Source organism: Pempheris klunzingeri, chromosome 8 (genome assembly GCF_042242105.1).
Source record: "Pempheris klunzingeri isolate RE-2024b chromosome 8, fPemKlu1.hap1, whole genome shotgun sequence".
Lineage (NCBI taxonomy): Eukaryota > Metazoa > Chordata > Actinopteri > Acropomatiformes > Pempheridae > Pempheris > Pempheris klunzingeri.
Genome location: NC_092019.1, coordinates 12,254,193 through 12,273,349, shown reverse-complemented (window position 1 = coordinate 12,273,349; position 19,157 = coordinate 12,254,193). Strand labels below are relative to the sequence as shown.

General features: G+C 38.9%; 1 protein-coding gene across 1 annotated transcript in view; it reads left to right on the top strand.

Moving 5' to 3' along the window:
* Positions 1-19,157, top strand: part of col14a1a (collagen, type XIV, alpha 1a) — a 128,767-nt gene that overhangs the window by 76,471 nt on the left and 33,139 nt on the right. The window contains exons 28-36 of the mRNA XM_070834822.1: positions 1,835-1,978; positions 2,294-2,458; positions 2,695-2,733; positions 2,865-3,003; positions 5,075-5,217; positions 5,919-6,028; positions 12,294-12,452; positions 14,694-14,771; positions 15,713-15,799. Of these exons, the coding sequence (XP_070690923.1) occupies positions 1,835-1,978; positions 2,294-2,458; positions 2,695-2,733; positions 2,865-3,003; positions 5,075-5,217; positions 5,919-6,028; positions 12,294-12,452; positions 14,694-14,771; positions 15,713-15,799 (1,064 nt within the window). The remainder of the gene's footprint in view (positions 1-1,834; positions 1,979-2,293; positions 2,459-2,694; positions 2,734-2,864; positions 3,004-5,074; positions 5,218-5,918; positions 6,029-12,293; positions 12,453-14,693; positions 14,772-15,712; positions 15,800-19,157) is intronic.

The following is a 19,157-nucleotide window of genomic DNA, read 5'->3' as shown; positions in this document are numbered from 1 at the left end:
TACAGGCCAAGCACTCTATCATTTGTCATCACTGACAGGCCAGTGAGAAAAAAAGAACAAAAGGAGGAGACGGAGATGTGGTCTGAGGGTTTTGGTTTGGTTAGAAGTTTTGAGACAGAGACAGAACACACATATAGAGCCATTTACACCACACACTCACATGTACAATAGGTGTTTGGTCAACTTAAAGGGCCATTTCCTACTTCTGGCATTGTTTTTATTGCAAAGTTCTTGGCACTTTTCCTAATAACCCAGACACACTCTTGAAAACACAAGTGAAGTGAGAGGAGAAAGTATGAAAGGACAGAGGGAGTTAAGTGGATTAATGGCAGTGATTGTCCATTTAATCATGAAAAGGTCAGGTGGTAGACGTGGGCACAAGCTATTTGACGTATTAATGAAAATTACGATATGCAAAAATTAGCATTAAATAGAAATGTCCTACCTGTGTGTGGTGGTGATCAGGGGACTCATGGGTTTGCATGCACAAAATGAGCGCATTTGCACATTGTTGCATATTTTCAATATCTGTGAAGTCTTTAACAGTTAACAGTGGTTTCACCTGTTATTTAAACTATAGTTTGTACTTTGTTTTTCGGCTCTGAATAACAATAATGATGACTTTCATCTGTTCAAAGTTCATTTGTCAACACTTTAGTTCATTTCACTTGTCAGCTGCAGAGAGAGCTCTATGGAGGCAAATAGATCAATATATATAATAGATAGATTATATACAATAGATATAATTCAATATACAGTATAATTGATCATATTATTTTGAATTTTATTTTACTAAACTCCAAATATTCTTTAAGGGCCATGAATTACAATGATACATAAGGCACCTTTAAATTCACAGACAAGTATGCATTGAAGCCTCCTTGGCTGCTTTGTTGTTGGCAGGTTTTGAAATCTTTTAAAGGCAGACTTGATTGACTGATTTACATTATTAGCAGGTGACCTGCAAAGTTCAACTAATTCTGTTGTTTTGACAGACTGGATTCCATCTTAGTTTGTCTCATCTTTTTGTGTTTAGGTCTCATTGAAAAACATCTGATATTGCCTGTTTTCTGGCATATTTTAAATGCTAATAAAAACCTCAGAACCTTTTTAGGTCACTTATTGTCATGTAATAATTATGGGCTCAAATGTATTTTATTAATGGTTGTGGAAGGATAAAAAATACTTGTTTTTTTTAAATTGGTGAGTACATTAAAATTATAGTAGCAAAGGTCACAAGCATTCACATCCATGCTAGAGGAGGAGAAGAAGCTTCTTTTAAATTGGTGATGAAGACATCCGTGCTTCTAATAAGTTCGGTTAGCCAAGCATTTATTCCCTCCTTCCAAAATGTTCCCCCAATGACAAAATTAAGCTTCATATCAGAAGATGATGTTGATGATGTGAAGATTAAATGTTTATGCAGTAACCTTTGGCAGAAAAGGCTCTGCTGTTTCAGGGATCTCTCAACAAATCTGAGCAGCAACCAGCTGATCCTCCCTTAATTAACATACCCAAACATTAAATCTTTGTTTTAATCAACAACAATAGCAAGAATCATAAAAGGAGGGGTTGGGGTGGTGGAGGGAGCTGCGTCAGCAAATGACATCAGCATGAGCGTCTTCAGCAGTGATAAGTGTCAGGTTTTAATGTCTGTGCTGTCCCCCTGCATGAATATGATTACACTTTAGTAGTCACACAGCTGTAAATGAGCCAATTACTATGGTATGCTTAAGATATGGTATATAAAGTACTAATGGGTATATGCGCAACAACATGCAAAAATACTGGTATGGTTTTTTCAGTGAAGGGTTTTCTTTCTGTTGCCTGTCAGGTCGCGCCATCAAACATGTGAAGGAGTCTATTTTTACCCCAGAGGCCGGATCGAGAAGAGGTGTTCCTAAGGTCCTGGTGGTCCTCACTGATGGACGTTCACAAGATGATGTCAACAAAGTGTCCAAGGAGATGCAGATGGATGGTTGGTATTATATAGATCAAACACAGAAATGATTTATTATTTCTAATTTATTGACATTAGATAGAGTATGTAAGTCACTGGCAATGATAAGGTAAGCTGTGTGTGTTTGGAGAGTTCAGACAGATCCCCATTCCCATTCTCTCAGTTCTTGGATGCTTTATGTACTGTGTGTCACATTTTACTGTAACAGGATATCAGACTCTTCTACTCTTGGTTTGAAACTCATAACTCCAACTATGTGTTACATTACTCTACTTAATCCTTCCCATTGGCTTTAAATTCACAGTGAATTCTCTCATCAAATTCCTATCTCAGGCTATATCATCTTTGCCATCGGCTTTGCGGACGCAGACTACGGGGAGCTGGTGAACATTGCCAGTAAGCCCAGCGACAGACACGTCTTCTTTGTGGACGATTTGGATGCCGTGAAGAAAATAGAGGAGCAGCTCATTACTTTTGTCTGTGAGGCTGCCACTGCCAGTGAGTAACACCACCTTATGTTTAAAACAGAGCGAGGGTAAGAGACCGGGAGGGAAAAGAGTTCAGAGAAGTCAGACGGGGGTGCAGACAGAGTAAAAAAGGCAAAAAGAAGTTTGTAAAGGGTTCTTGGAGAGACATAGAGAGTGACTGAAGAAAAAGGGAAGTAAAGAGAGATTTATTTGATGGTTGAGAATTTGAAATATTAAAGACTAACGGACGGTTTTTCTGCCTTCCAGCTTGTCCGTCTGTTTTGATGAGTGGTAACACAATGGCAGGTAAGAGCTGCAGATGACAGCATGAATGCTTGATATACTGTACAACAGTCACACATGTCGAGCCTCCATCCGTCACGTGGAGGAGGAGGTCGCTGATCGCGATAATGACAATGATGAATTGTGTGTTGCAGGTTTCCGCATGATGGAGAAGTTTGGCCTGGTTGAGAAGGAGTACAGCACCATCCCTGGAGTTTCTCTGGAGCCCGGTTCATTCAACAGCTTCCCCTGTTACAGATTACACCGCAACGCCATGGTGTCACAGCCCACCAAGTAAGTGAGGACATGTCCGCACTAAGGGGGAAGAGATCTGAAAGCATTGTTTATATTACATGTTACATCTGACTCCTGTTTACAGCTGCACTTATATGGGGCTGTGGCTCAGAGGTAGAGTGGGTCATCCATCACTTGGCAGATCGGATCCTGCATGTCGAAGTGTCCTTGGGCATGACACTGAACCCCAACTTGCTCCTGTAGCTTAGCTTCAGTGTGTGAATGTGTGCGAAAGAAAAGCCTTCATACAAAGTCTTGAAAGTTTGGAAAATGCTTCATTTTAACTGTTATGTTTTCAAGGGGAGGATTATGCTTGAATTCAATTATTCTCTGTGAAAAATGTCTGATTTTCAGCATAATCTGATGCCTTATCTACATAATTACTCATTTAAATCATTTTAATTTTTTATCTTTTATATTTGAAATGAAACAATCCCGTCGTCATATTTGTTTGTCTGCCGGCGTCTCAAACCAGATAATAATCATGATCGAAACATGCAGTCAAAGTTACAGCTGGTAAAATAAACAAAGCAAAAAGATACACTGATCTCTGTAGGTATAAAGGAAAACTTTCTGCATTTGCATTTATATTTATAACAATATCTATTTAGATGTGATGATATAGGCTTTAAGAATCTGGAAATTTGGGGTTTAGGTACTGTGCTTGAATTTTACTCTTAAAATGCAGTACAGAGCCTGAAGCTAACATGTCAGAGATCTTCCCTTTTATCTCTGTTTGATGTAGTCGGACATATAAAGGTTCAAGTCATAACGCACGGGCTGTGTTCCACTTGCTATCCCACCATCGGTATTTGCCCCTATGCTAACAGCCACAAATAGTGATCTTGTAAAATTAGAACCTTTTAAAGTGAGACTGTATTTCCATATGTGGTAGCCAGACTTTAGATGAGACACGTATATCTGATGAATTAATGTAAATACACTGTATGTTCTATTAGATTGGATTCAGTTTATTTTGAAACTTGCACATTTTTGCAGAAAGCCTCTCAACTGTTAAAAAAATACTTAAAAACTGTGGAATTTCTCCAGTAAAAAGAAATTTGCTGAAAGCACTGAGCAGAACCAGATTATTGCAGTAACATTTTAACCATGCAGTTTCCACTAAACCCTGCAATTCCCTCTGCCATTTAACACAAAAAGCAAATTGACAATTTCAGGTCATTCTCTTTCAGGACCTTATAGGTAAATTTCAGAATGTTTTTAAAAGTAATCACAACTTGTAAAAACTGCATCTCTCGTGTTGTGTATAAATTTGATAAAACACAAACACACACGTACAATTAAGGTTTATTGCACATGTAACCAGTACACATTTAATGCCCTGTAGTTTCCTGACTCTCTTAGCAACTTATCAGTAACTATTAATAACTTTTCAAAGAAAGTTAGAAACCACCCCAAAAATAAACTGGCTCTGATTGATTGTCTGTTTTCCACATGTTGATATACACTGTAGATCCTTCTGTATGTCTCTTTTAATTTTATATAATTTTCATCGCTCACACAGGATACTTATCACAGCTAATAACTTGATTAGACTGATGCTTGCAGGCACAGGTTTACCAACTATACCACAGGGAAATATTCAAGCATGAAACCCATGCATACAAACACTTAACAGGAGCATTCAGTAGCTTCAGAAATGGCTTTCTTTCTGTGATGTTGTCTTTTTGTCTTTTTTCCTTGGTTTTTACTGTGAAGTAGCTCTAACTTTAGCTTCCCGTTCCGTGACATTGACGGGCGCTCTGAAAAGTTGAAACTGAGATAATTTATATCTGAAGCACTCAAAGGCAGCCGCACAAAAAAAGGGCTAGGTTCTGTGATCAAAAAGAGTCTGGCTCTCAAAGACAGTCTCAGGCAGTGGAAAGCTCTCTAAAAGCATTCACAACAGCTGAAAAGAGACAGTGGCACTTTGAAAAAGACACTTAGTGGATAAATGCCTTTAGGGCACAACTAAGCTCACTGTCTGTGTGTGTGTGTGTGTGTGTGTGTGTGTGTGTGTGTGTGTGTGTGTGTGTGTGTGTGCGCGCTTGTTCTTTCATGTGTCTTCCAGGTACCTTCACCCTGAAGGTTTACCCTCTGACTACACCATTTCTATGATGCTCCGACTACTACCCGAGACCCCGCAGGAGCCCTTTGCATTGTGGGAAATCCTCAACATGGACAACGAGCCATTGGTGGGACTGATCCTGGACAGTAAGCTCGACACACTCGTGTTTTTGCTTCTTTATATTGTCTTTGACTTGCCAGCATCATAACACATAACACAGTCTGACAAGCACAAACTCAAACAGCAGATGTGTGCTTCCACTCCTGCAGTCCCAGTGTCACTAAATAAACTGTGAATGCATAATGCAGCACATTTTACAAGTGAGGCAGAGGAGAAACTAATTACAGATGGGATACAGCTACATTTTTGTACCCTATAAAACATACCTTTAAGTGTTAAGTTTTTAAGCGGAGATCAGTCTGATCAGTCTCACATATATTATCAGCATAATAGGGAAATAATAATAATTGTAGAATGATGGTTGCATTCAGTGCTTAGTGAGACTTTTTTCCATGAGAAACTTGATACAAAATGATGTAACATTAAAATGACTTCAAAGATTTCATGCCGATACCACAATAAAATTTATTGTTGATAAATTAATTATTTACATGTATCAGTCAAACATACATCCAGTGAAGTTTGTACGTTTTCAGTATTAAAATTAGTCATTTCTGTGAAAGAGATCAAAGTGTGTATTGCTAATGTTGTCCAGCCCATGTAGTTGTTCTGTTGTCACAAACCAGATCTTTATTGGAAATTAATAGCAGGAGACAATTCACATGCTCAAGGCGAGTTTCAACTTCATGGGAACATCAACTTTTTGTATCTCTTCCCCCCCCCACAGACGCTGGAAAGACCTTGACGTTCTTCAACAATGACTACAAAGGAGACTTCCAAACCGTCACCTTTGAAGGAACTGAAATAAAAAAAATCTTCCACGGCAGCTTCCACAAGGTTGGTCTTTAATATATGTGTTCAAGAAAGTTTTAAAAAGTTGTCAAAAATAATTGAATAAATGATTTTAAAAAATGCTGGTTATAGTGTCATGCTAATGTGCTAACTCCTGCTTCATATTATAATAAGGTAAGAGATTTTGGGCATATTTAAGCCATTTTAAAGTATAATGTGTGCATGTCTGGTCTGTTTGTGTCCATTAAAACCAGAACCACTTCAACGCCACACACTGACATTACAGTTCTTAGCTGGGAGTTTGGTACATAAATATTCAGATCTGCTGCAATGAAATTTTGCAGGTAATAAGGGTACAAAGGGAGCAGGGAGATTTCTGGCCAGCCGTTGAGAAAGAGGCCAAAATACAGAAGCTTGACTATATTTTGATATTTTTGAAGCTGTGGAGCCTCAGGTGGTTTTCCAGTGGCTCTTGAGCTGGATTTTTTCTCTTGACCTGTCAGCGCTGCTGTGGTGAGTGTGTGTGTATGTGTGTGTGTGCAGGTGATGATAGCCCTCCTCCCTCTCCTGTCTCTCCCTCCTACTCTCCACTGCTTTTTCTATACCCATTTTATTTTGTTTTTAAACCAGTGGAGTGTACGGAGTGGGAGCGAACCAGCAGATTTCATCTCCGTTAAGAGCTCTCTATGGTCTCCCATGATACAGTTATAGTAGACATTTGATGTTATTTTTGACATTTAACAGACTGAATTGTTAAAAAAAAATCTGTAGATGAGTTAATCATCTCCATAGCTCAAACCCATAATCAGTGCCACAGAAATGACATGAATGCAGCACCTCCAACAAAGTATATTTGGGGTGCACAAAATATAGACTAGGTTTTGATTAGTGCATCATTATGAAATGCAAGCATCTGTGGTAGTTGTAGTAGTTTCCATGATTCTGTGGCTGTTACTGTTCTCTGGTGACCGCAGACGGGACCACTGGAGACGATATTAGTTTGTCTCCCGACTGACTCTCTGACAAAAACATTTCTTATTTCACTCAATCACAGGGATTCTGTCCAAATATTTTTATGTAAATTATGTTGTATCAAATTAGTCAGACTGAATGGAAATGGCAAATTTTGATGACATTCCCTCAATAAAAGACAATTTTCTGCTCACTTGAGACGAGAAAGTGTTTTGTGGAAAAAGAAATTATGGAATAAATAATGATGCAAACGCCTCTGCTGAAAAAAATAATGACATTGGTTTGGCCTCAACAGGCCTAGTGAATGACAAATTCACATTGCAAAACACTTTGGCATTAAATTTTAACATTTACTAAAACAAAATAATAATAGCAACTTGCCATATAATAATCAATTATTTTGCGTTGTGGACATGTTCTTTGAATTAACCTCAATGTTCGGGGGTCGTATTTACTTCAGCAGGGCTGATGGAAATGTACATTTGCCTGTATTGTTTGTTACCTTTTAAAAGAGTGGTTAAGTCTTCAGTATTGTTTTGTTGCTGTACAGCTGCCGTTATGTACTTTCTTTCCTGGTACTCTGGGGATTTCTGCTGAAAACAAACCAGTACCAGCCCACCAACTCTCTGCCTGTCTTTCTTTATCTCAATCCTCAAAATGTCAGGGAGTAGCTGTCCATCATTCTTTGCGCCTTTTGTCTTGTCTTGTCATTGTTTTCTGTCCTTCTGCTGGCGAACATGAAAATGTTGAGAGAGGGAACAGATGCAGGAGACTGGCTGACAGAGGAAGTGTTGGTCTCTGCTTAGACAGGATGACAAGTGAATAAGAGGAGTGTCCATGTGCGCGTGCATGTTCCTGTGTCCGCTATAAAGGGATTACCATATGAAGACACATCATGTGAAAGCAGGAATACCCAGCAGGATCTGTCACTGCTCAGTGAAGCACACGCACAAACTGAGAGAAGACAGAGAGCAGAAACAGGTGAAGGAGGGAGAGCTGAGGAAGAAATGGATATGACAGTGAGCTTGAGACACAAAGAGAAATGCAGGCAGAAAAACATAGAAAGAAACAGAGACATATAGACATAGAGAGAAGTGAGAATGTAACACATTGCTCAGAGCCATATTATGTGTGTATGAGCACTTTTTCTGCATCCCCCGAAATGATTAAATGCCTCACATTAAAAATGTTAGAGTGCACTTAAAGCTGTCCTTGTGCACTGTAAAAATTTACACACAGGAAATAATTTGCACCAGTGCTTTTGGAGCTGTCCAGCTTACAGTAATCCACAATATTTCACTGAGTGAAATACAGAATTCTCTGTTAATTCATTTGCCTATAAATGATTATTACAAAGCTGTTTCCATAAATGTTGGTAGCTTCTTGGAAAAAAGAAAAAATGATAATGGAGAAACAGAAACGGCAACTAGAAATAAATGTGTCTGCTGGAAGGACAAATTTGGGATGCCAGACGCTGTGTTTGTTTGCAAAAGGAAGAGAAGAGACGGTGTTATGTGGTGGTTGGATCTGTCTTCTTGACGATTAACAACTTGATTAGTAATCCAGAAGGAAGCAGAAAGTGAAGAAGTTTCTTGTGCCTGCACTGGTTTGGAATATTTTCATTGTGTTATCAAACTTATGATAACACAGTTATCACAGAATAACCTGAAAAAGCAATTTAGGTCGGTCAAGTGTAACTTGAAGCAACATCTTGGATGTTTTAGTTGCTACTTTTTAGGATAATTTGTGGTCTTGAACATAGAGATTATAATCTTGATACTAAATGCAGATCAAAAAGTGTTTTCATGACTTTTTAGTAGTCTGTCAACACTGCAGATGTTTCTTGTTTTTTAAAATGTATTCATCATTGAATTTGTTCCCACACATGTCATGGGACAGAGATATAGTGCTAACCTCATTTCCATTGTAACCGTTGCTTAATGACTAACTTGGCAGTTGTCACATGTGGGATTTTTAAACATTGTCAAATGTCTCCAGCTGTAATGAAACTTGTGTTTATATTTCCTTTTTCCCCATATAACAGTATAAAATATTACTTGGTCATCTTTGAGCTTAACAGGAAGTCAAGAGCAGAGGACGCTGACTTTGTTTACAGTTTTCCCCACTGTGAACGCAGCATATTAGGGTTGACTGAAATATTGCTGACTAGAGAGGACAGGAAATGAGAAAACACACACACACATTGTACACACACAGACAAAGACATAGTGCGAGGGCATGCACACATGCATGCACTGATGCATGTGCTCAAAAGTTCAACAGGCAGCCATTCATACAAAAGCACTCTGGATGCATGCACACCTTCACACACACTCATTCAAACATGCATAAGCGAGCAGGCGCATGCACATTTTTTAAGTGCAGGTCAGAGACTGGCTGAGTCAGCAGACATACTGATAGACTCATCTTCTTCAAGCCACATTATCTCACACAGCATGTTTAAAAAGTGCCATAACAATTTAAGTGTGTGTGTGTTTGTCTGTGTGCCAATTTTCCAGTTTCATCTCTCTATCAGAGACACTACCTCATTTTCTGTTTAGAAGTCACCAAAAGGTGAGATAAAGTGCTTTATGATTCTACTTTTCCTCTTCCATTTCTTAGCGTTTCTTCCCTGTTTTATCTTCTTCTATTCCGTTGTTTCGATTGCGATGCTTTAAATATTTTGCTATAAATTTTGCTCTTTCAACTTTTGGTAGCTGCCATAAATATGCTCTCAAGAACTATAGTTTTCAGTTTCTTATGACGTTAAATCATTCTGTGTTCAGAGATAAATACGCCAAGAGCATCAAGCTATTAGAGAAAGTCCCAGCTGCACACAGGGCACTTTTCAGTTTTCCTGTTTTTTTTTCCCTTGTTTTGTCATTTATATTCAGTAAAGATAATATTAAGTCGATAGCTCAGCGTTCGGGGTTTTTTGCTATCGAAGTGCAACGGAGTTGTTATTCTATTTGTGAGATTACTACAAAGTCATACATGCAATATGACAAAGATAATGTAGCACTGTCAGTGATTTAGAAAATAAAAGGTAATTTGTCTTATATGTCTGAGCAATGATAAGAAAAAAGAAGTCCGATAAAGAAAAAACTATGGCCATCTGCTGACAGAGTGATGCAAACAGATGAGGTGCTTTACATTAAAGAAAGATACTGTTGATGTGTGAGACAGCGGCAGCATTAGAAAATACAAGACTGTGTGCGTCTGAGAGGCTAATTCATCTTGTGCTGGCAGCAACATTAGCTGTGTGGATGCATCCTGTTGTTTCCAGGCCACCATGTCACCCTCCAGCAGCAGCGCAGAGTGAAAAACATTATGCCATTGATATTTTTTGTATTGGAGATGCGGATAAAGAGAAACAACAACAAATAAACAACTGCGTTTGTAATTTTTAAATTAGCTTTAAACTTACCCATTCAAAATCTTAATCTGTACTATATACTGGCCTCAGATGCTGCCATAGTGACTGTGATCATGAGTAGACGCTGCTTGAACAAGTGGATACAATTGAATTTCACCTTTGAAACAAATGTGTGGAAGGTTGTGACGTTCCTGTGGTTTGCTTAAATTTTAGATTTCAGCAATTTCTAGCATGCAAAGTTTAAGAACACTAGTCCTTCATTCACTGTGGTATAGACTTCACACTTTCTGGGGTTAAGTAACCCGTCATCATCATCATCATCATTTTCATCAGGGTCATATTATCGTTGCATGGTTATGAAGTACAGATCTGTTTTTGCTATTCATTTGTAACATAAGTCTCTGCAAGTTTATTTTAATTTTGTTTAGAAAAAGAATGACAGTAGTTCAGACTGGAAGGAAAATACCATTATCAAAGCTGCTTGTATCATGTCCACAAGCTGTAAATGTCCATATATGGGGAAATGTAATGGAAAATTACTTTAATATGATGTTTTCAGAGGCTTTTTTTTTTTTACTGTAAAGAGCATTTGCATGAACTGAAAGTTATTTCAGTGGTAGCTCAAATCTAAGCCATTAGAGTGTTAGATGTACATCTTAATGCTAACCTGTGAATTTATAGCCCTAAAAAAAACAGCTGATTAAAAATAAACTGCATATTTTGTGACATTACTGTTGGTAATAGTACAAATGAAAGAACAGATGAATGGTTCAAATACTCAGTTTTCAAGAATAAACTTGCTCCAGAGAGAAAATAAGTCTGGGTCACTGCTGGAATAAATGGAAGAACCAGCTAGCCTGAAGGAGAGTGACACACACACACACACACACACACATACACACAAGCATATATATGACACATTCACAGAAACGTATACATTTATATACCTTAGGCATTTCAATGCCCTATGTTCATTCCCTAACCACTAATGTTAACCTTAACTGAAACCACTAAATGCCAGAAAATACCAGCACCTTAGAGGATTTTCAACATCTTTTATGCTAGAAAGGTACAGCACACACACACACACACACACACACACACGTGCCCAGTGAAGTGTGCAGAATGGAGGATGAGAACAGAAAGTCATTATAAAGCAGCCGTCCAGACGTCAACCAAGGAATGGGCTCTGACACTCGAATATGAACTTTGTCTAACTCTACATTAGCCGCATATTACTGTGTGTGTGTGCGTGCGCGTGTGTGTGTAGAGGTGTATGTGCTGCACACATGCATTCATGTACCTTTTGACTTATAGTGCGTGTGTGTTTTTTATTGAGGGTGTGAAAGAGAAAGAGTGTTGGAAAACCTCCCATAATGGTGAAATATGCAGGTGCTAATAGTCTGGTTTATTACTTCCCTTCAGCAGGACGCAGCCCCCTTTGCTCATTAACCATGCCACCAGTTGAATTTCACAGTTCATCGCACTTGCAGTGGTTTCCTCAAAGGAGGCAGTTTGAGCTCACAGTCACTCCGACTGGACGGGCCGATTTGTGTGTTTAGATGCTTTTGGCACAAAATCAAAGGAAGTCATTGTCACTGTGACTTGTCAGTCAAGAGGTGGCCTATTGTTGTTGGTGCTTATACACACAAAAGGTTGTTGAACACTTTGAATTCTGGCTGCTGTCCTGTGAAAATGCTGCACTTAGAGTGATGTTACAACTCTTGCTTTATTGATTCTGTCTATACAGTAGTTTGTGTTCACGTCTGGTTATATATTTAAGACAATAATGATGGATACAGACTAAACGGGCTGACCTATACTTGCTACAATAATGTAGACAGCACATCTGTATCTCCTTAAACTCGCTCTTATCTGCTCCACAGGTGTTAAACATAACTGTGGTTCGAGAAATACTCCCAAAGAAAGTCTAAAACACCTTATTCTCTCTCTTCCACACAGCTCCATGTAACCGTCAGCAAAACATCAGTGAAGGTGGTGTTAGATTGCTCTCCGGTTGGGGAGAAATCCATCAATGCTGCTGGAAACATCACCACTGATGGAGTGGAGATCCTCGGAAGGATGGTTCGGTCCAGAGGCAGACAGGACAACTCTGCTCCAGTCAGTAGAATTTAATTTCTAACCCTTTTTTTGTTCACAATATTAAAAGCAGTCGGAATAGATCATGCCTGTGTGTTCAGGGTTTGAGACAGGTGTCCTCCAGACAGGAGGTATAAGAAAGTTATAGCAGTAGAGTATGAGAGGGTCAGCAAAATCAAGAAAACGACAAACTGTTTAAGTTGGAGTAACATGTCCGAATTTATCTCACAATCTGTTTCACATATTCATTAAAATGATGGGAGAGTTAAAGAAGGAATAAATATAAATCTGCTTTAATCAAGTGATAACCATCTGGTTGCTATAACTGTCCCTGGTGCATTGATTGGAATGATCAACTTGCAAGGTGTGTGTGTGTTTGTGTACGCGCACCATTATGGCCGTTACACCATTAAAACAGCATCCATTAATATCTAAAACCATCTCGGTGAGTCACTTGGTGGGAGTTAATTTTATTTATTATTTAGTGGAAATTTATAAAGTGCTGTACATGTAGTTGTTTGCTGTGCTCTAACCATTAAGTAGCACAAGCACTCAAAAAAACACACAGGCAAGGGGAGAAGGTGAGATATCACAGGCCTCTGGGAGTACTGAGCACTGCTGTTTGTAAATGTATACTTTATCGCTGCTCCAAAGAAATATATCTGCTGGAAAATGCTGCATGAAGAGATTTTAAAGAAAACTGTGACATTTCCCCACGTACTACTAGGTTGTTCTTACCTGGTTGGACAGTTTTTGTGTTTGTCACGTTTGGAAACATGTTTGAAAATGAAACCATAATGGTTGCTTTATTTGGCTTCTAACTATTTTGTTTTTAGGCTCCACATCAAGCATTTCTCACCATGTAGGCGACTCTTAAGCTTAAGGATTGTTGTGCCCGTTGATAATAACAGCTGAGCCTGTGGACTTTCAGATGATGAGTTGATTTATAATATTACAAAAGTGACAGTACATCAGCATGAATAAATTAAATCATTTAATAAAATTTGTGACAATTTTCTCAAGGCTTCAGCCAGCCAGTTCACCATTTCTATGAATCTGGGTCAAAACCCCAAACTGATCACAGGGAGTCTGTATCTTTTAGGTCTCAGCATTAGTTCCAGTTTAACCGAAACTGCTTACTCTTTTAAGTCTAAAACCCCCCGTGGTGTTTGTAATAGAAGGGTTTTAATTAATTGGATAAGACTGTTTCACCCGGGCTGCAGGACAGGCCTTAGCTCTCCAGTAATTAAAAATGTTTGACTCAGATTTCCTTTTATTGTCATACATTTTCTGATTACATTGGACTATTTATAGGATTCGATATATGACATTTGACATAGATGATAAAGTGCGCTGACTGCTATTAAACTTGTTCGGGGGACTCCTGTCTGCATTTGAACTAACACACGGTGCACTATGCAAACACCAAGTAAAGATGAAGCCTGATCAAACCAGGTCCTATGTATGTTTCCATTCAGAAGACTTCTCTTTAAATAAAGTAATGAAGATTATAATTGTGTAACTGAAACAGTAGCAGAGAGAATAACAAACAGTTTTCCACGAGCCGAACAGAATCTCATCAAGTCTGCAGTCCTGTGTTCATGTCTGTATGTGTTTAACGCCTTAGATAAAACATTTTCACAGTCATTAAGTCAAAGCTGGAGTTTCCATAGTTTAAGTCGTGTCTGTGATATGCACTGTACATGTATATAGGTTTGATTTAGATCTTTGTTGAAGGTTAGTGTAGTGAAACATCTCGTTCGTCTCTGGGTGCTTAGAAGGCACTGATGTAGGCACTAGAAACGGCCCCTCTAATCAAATACACAGTATGTGTCAGCGGGCCGCTTCGTCACTCACGATGATAATCTTTAGGAATGAATGAGACACGAGCCAAAAACAGCCTGGTCTATAGTTTAAGACTAGCGGAGCCTCCAGTACATTTGTTTTGCTCGTCAAAGCTATCAGCCAGACTTCGTGTTGTATCTCCCAGCACTTTTCAGCGGGTCGTTAGAGCTTGTAAGGAGCCAAACTGTCTCTGCTCTTGTTTCTTATCTCCGCAAAACCACATCATTACAAAATACCGTTTGTAATGTCGCCTCTGTTTTATGTCTGCATTTTGAAATGCGTTTACTGATAATATTATAATTGCAGCATTAATGGAATTGGTTTGTCTGTGTGTGTGTGTGTGTGTGTGTGTGTGTGTGTGCGCGCGCATGCCTGTGTGCGTGCGTGAAGTAAACTGATTCATGTGTGTGTTTACAGTTTCAGCTCCAGATGTTTGACATCATCTGCAGCACATCCTGGGCCAGCAGAGATAAGTGTTGCGAGCTGCCAGCATTGGTAAGAAACTAATACGTACATTACACTCTCTGACACACACACACACACACACACACACACATGCTGAGACATTTTGATACATCGTTTTCTGCCTCTCCTCTCTGAGTGTACAGTAGTGTAGAGCTCTGATTATTACAGCCTCAGATAATTAGAGGGATAATTGTGGTTAGGATCAAATTGAGTTATGATGAAACCAGAATGATAAAATCAGAATTAAAGCCAAATTACTCTGAATCTGTGGGAATGGCTATTAGCACTGGCAAAGATATGCCACTGCAAATAATGCCTGCAGTCTTGTGGGTAATTTCATTCATGTGAAAGAAATGCACTGAATGAGCACATCAGGAGTGACCAGCGTTGTCTTTCTCACACATACACCTCAGGCATAGAACATACCCAACAAACAGATACACTGAGTAACCAGGTAACTAGGTACACCTTTACATTCAGGTGTGATGCAATAAGCCAATATTTATGTGACGCGTAACAATGATAAGCTTTTGCTGATTCAGAAAACTTAAGCTTCAGCTTTCTGGAGATGGTTAGGCTGTAGTTATTGGTAGTACTGAATTATGATGCTGTATATATTGGGAGATGTTTCAAATTTTTGGGCCATATTAGAAACACCCCCAGTGTGATACAATCCAATGAAATCTGTAAAATTTAAATGCACTCCACAGTACAAGTAGTACTGTTTCTCAACAGGGCAGGGCAGTTTCTCAATGGTTAGTTTTGACAGAATAGTCTATCAGTAGTCAAGAAGCAGCTCAGACAGTCGGGAGTCCAGAGACGTAAGACAAGTTAGCTAATGAAGAGCATGCTTTCCCATCGCTGTCTTGCTCCGCTCCAGGTGTTCATAGGTGAAATCATAAATGCTGCTGCTCACAACTTGCCAAAAAACAGACAAAGTGGCGCTGTAAGCTATTTCTGTGTGCTTTCAGAGAGTTGAGGAGCAGTGCTCTCCCATGCCTCATGCCTGCACCTGCTCCCAGGACAGCAAAGGTCCTCCAGGACCTTCTGGACCCCCAGTAAGAGCTCATTCATTCATTCATTACTTATTCAGTCTCTTGTCCATCTTTTTCAGGCTATTTCTGCCTTTTATCTGCCTCTGTCTTTCCCCAGATCTGTGTGGAGCTCTTTAAGATGTCTCCCTCCCTCTCTCTGCATTTGTTTTCCCCTCTGTCTCTTTACACACACTGTCATTTATGGTGTTCATACCTCAGTGCACTCAGTAACAGACTTTCGAATTCTTACTTACTTCCTCTCTTACATCGGTTATTAACTCATTCACTTTGACTGTCTAGACTCATTAAAGAGTTTGCATTTATTCAATAGTGGACACTGCTGGTAAATTTCGGAGTCACACCGACACTTTAACAGCTAAAAAACTTCATTTCCTGTCATTGAATTTACAGTTTGATGTTAAGGACAGAAATCAATGTAATGCAGCTCAGTCAAGTTGTTAAATTATTCCCTCAAAGAGTAGTTTGAGGTTGGCTGGTCTGTACATAAAACACAATTTATATACAATTGTGTTTTTATTAAAATATATAATATAAAAACGTTAAATATGATTGTGAAAGGATTTTTTTTGAGTTGAAAGTTAATGGCTATTGCCAGTGTATACCTGATTAACAGCGTTCATGTGCAAGTTCATTTATCAGTCTATACGTAGTTTATTTATTATCCAGACAGAGTTAAATTAAGTTATTTCCAATAACAGTTTTTCTTAAAGTGGACATTTTTTTAATGAAACCTGTGAAATGTAGAATTCCAATTCTTTATGTGTTTTCCATTGGGGTGGCAGTATGCTCGAGAGAGAAGGGATGAGCTTGTGGAGAAGCTGCATTCCTCTCACGCAGTAGCAGGTAAAACATGATGGAGGCGAGATGAGAACAAGTAAATGAGCTCATTTATAGCCTAAGACTTTTGTCTTATATTCTCCCTTCTTTTTCTCTTGTTTCTTTCTCTATCTCCCACTCTGCGTTTTCCATTTCTTTCTCTCCCCCCCTCCTAATGTCTGTATCTCTTTCATTATATCTCTCCATTCTTAAGTTCTCTCTCTTTGTCTCCACCCTTGGGTACGGGCATGCGAGGGGTGTGGATCAACACTGGTAGAGTTAGAGAAAGTAATTATGCAGCGATTCCATTTATCACAGCCGATTACAGTCCCCCCAACTTTCATTCCAGTCTGACTAGCCAGAGCCATTTACATCTTTAGGTTCCCTTCTAGTTTTCTACATCTTTTTGTTTTTGCCTTTGTCTCTATTTAACATTTCAGTGTTTCATCCTTATGCCAGAAATCTACATTTCACTTATTTCTAATGCCAAAGTAAGTAGTAATTGATCCAAGAATGTAATGTGGTTGAGCTTAATTCAAAGACATATTTCTCTTGACCTTCTGTTCTATGCATTCATGTCTGTCGCCTCCATTTCTTTTTGCCCTTTTCTCTCTTTCAGTCTATTGCTCTCTTTCCAAACTAAAGATCAATAACAGCACTGTATGGCTTTCAACTTTTTCATTCATTGTCTCTGTTCCCTCTTTTCTCTGTTTTCTCTTTTACCTCCACTTCATCTACATGCCCAAGGCTCCTCATCGTCTCTCCTTTCTCTTTATTTTTTATTATCACTTAATGCCTCTTGGTGCCTGTGTCTGTCCGTCTCTCTGTGTCTGTTTCTCTCGCCGGCATTGAATGGGGTTGTTAAATCACATTTTAACTGCAGCATATGGGCGTAGATGAATGGTTTCATGGCGAAATCATAGCCACCTCTGTGCTAAAACTGCACACTATACTCAGTGGGGTTTTGAGGAAGGAAGAAAAGACAATGCCATTCCCCTTGTTAACACAGTATAATGGTCGTTAACACATTAGATGTATTGTATCCCCTGTGGATTTCCTACAAACAGGAAAACTTTCAAATTCCGAACAGACCGTGTAAACAGAGAGTTTCCTTGTCAACAATGGATGTGTGCAGACTTTGTTGTTGTGCTGCAGAGACTTTGCTCACTCAACCAAGGAGTGTCAATAATGCTAAATGAATACCTGGAGCTATGGGGAAACCCTATGCAGTGTCCAGACAAGCAGACTACTGCCATGAAAAGGCAACCGGAAGGCAAATGGGAAGGAATTAAGAAACTATTCTAGTTACCAGTTGATCTTAAAGATTATTAGAGCTCACTACATCCCCATTAAAAGTGACTTAGTTTAGAAAGCCATCAAAGTAAGTAATCGGCTACAGCAAAGGTTTGTTGTACAATTAGCGTCATCATCTAAAACACTGTGCATTTCTTTCTGAGTGTAATTTCTGTTTGTGTTCGCTGTCAGACGTATGTTTTTTCCTGTCTCGCACAGCAACAGGCCTCATCAGTTTTGTAAATCTTGTAAATCTGAGTCATGTTTGAAATAATATTGATTGCCCCAATTGAATTGCAATCTGTGCAGCCCGATTTGGCACAGACTCTGCTCAATACCGAGCATCAGTCAGCAATCAATCTGGCATTAAGAAGAACATGCGCTGCCTGCCATCTCCTTTTTTTTTAAATTGGATTGTGCACATGCTGTTTTAGATCCAAGTTTTGTTTAAAAAAAAAAATGTAAATTTGCCTTTGGCATCAAATCACTCAGTCAACTGATAATAGCAGTGTACTTTCTATCACCATTAAAGGCCTGTGAAAAATCCAAACACAATTATGTGCATTTGTTGTTGTTGGAAGTTAATTTTCATTTCTCTGCAGGTTTGCAGTGACAAATTGCAGAATTGACAAACATAATCAATCATTTTGAAAAACATTTTTTTCTAACATGACTTTACAAAAGCACGATTGCATTTAAATCAAATATGCTGCAGTTCCATTCCTTGTCTAAAGTTTAATTTTGTCTCTGCCAAAAGGAGAATGTAGAGGATAGCTTCTGTCTTTCATTTGTCTTTTAAGTCTGCCTTATTTCAGTTCTTACAAACCATGCTTTATGTAGTCAAGAGAGTTATTGGTTGCTGTAGTCTTACCTCCTCTCCACACTGGCTGTTAAGTGATCCTCACCCAGCACTGCACCACTGTTTATAGGCACTGATTGGCGATAAAATCTACAGTCCTCCTGTGCAAAAATGCCTATCACTTCAGCTGAAACTAATATGAGCTTTCTGAGTTTGAGTTAGTATCTTTATCCTGGCTGTTATCTGTAGGTTTATTGTTGGCTTTGTGAACTGCCAACGAACCTTTGACCCCCCCCACCACAACGTATTTCTCCACAGCAATGAAACACTATCCAGAGATATAAAAAGAGCAACAGTGTAACACTGGTAGATACTAACTTGATTTGTCTAACTCAGACTGCTGAAGCCTCATATTAGCTTCAGTCGAACTTTATCATGTCTTGGCCAGGATAG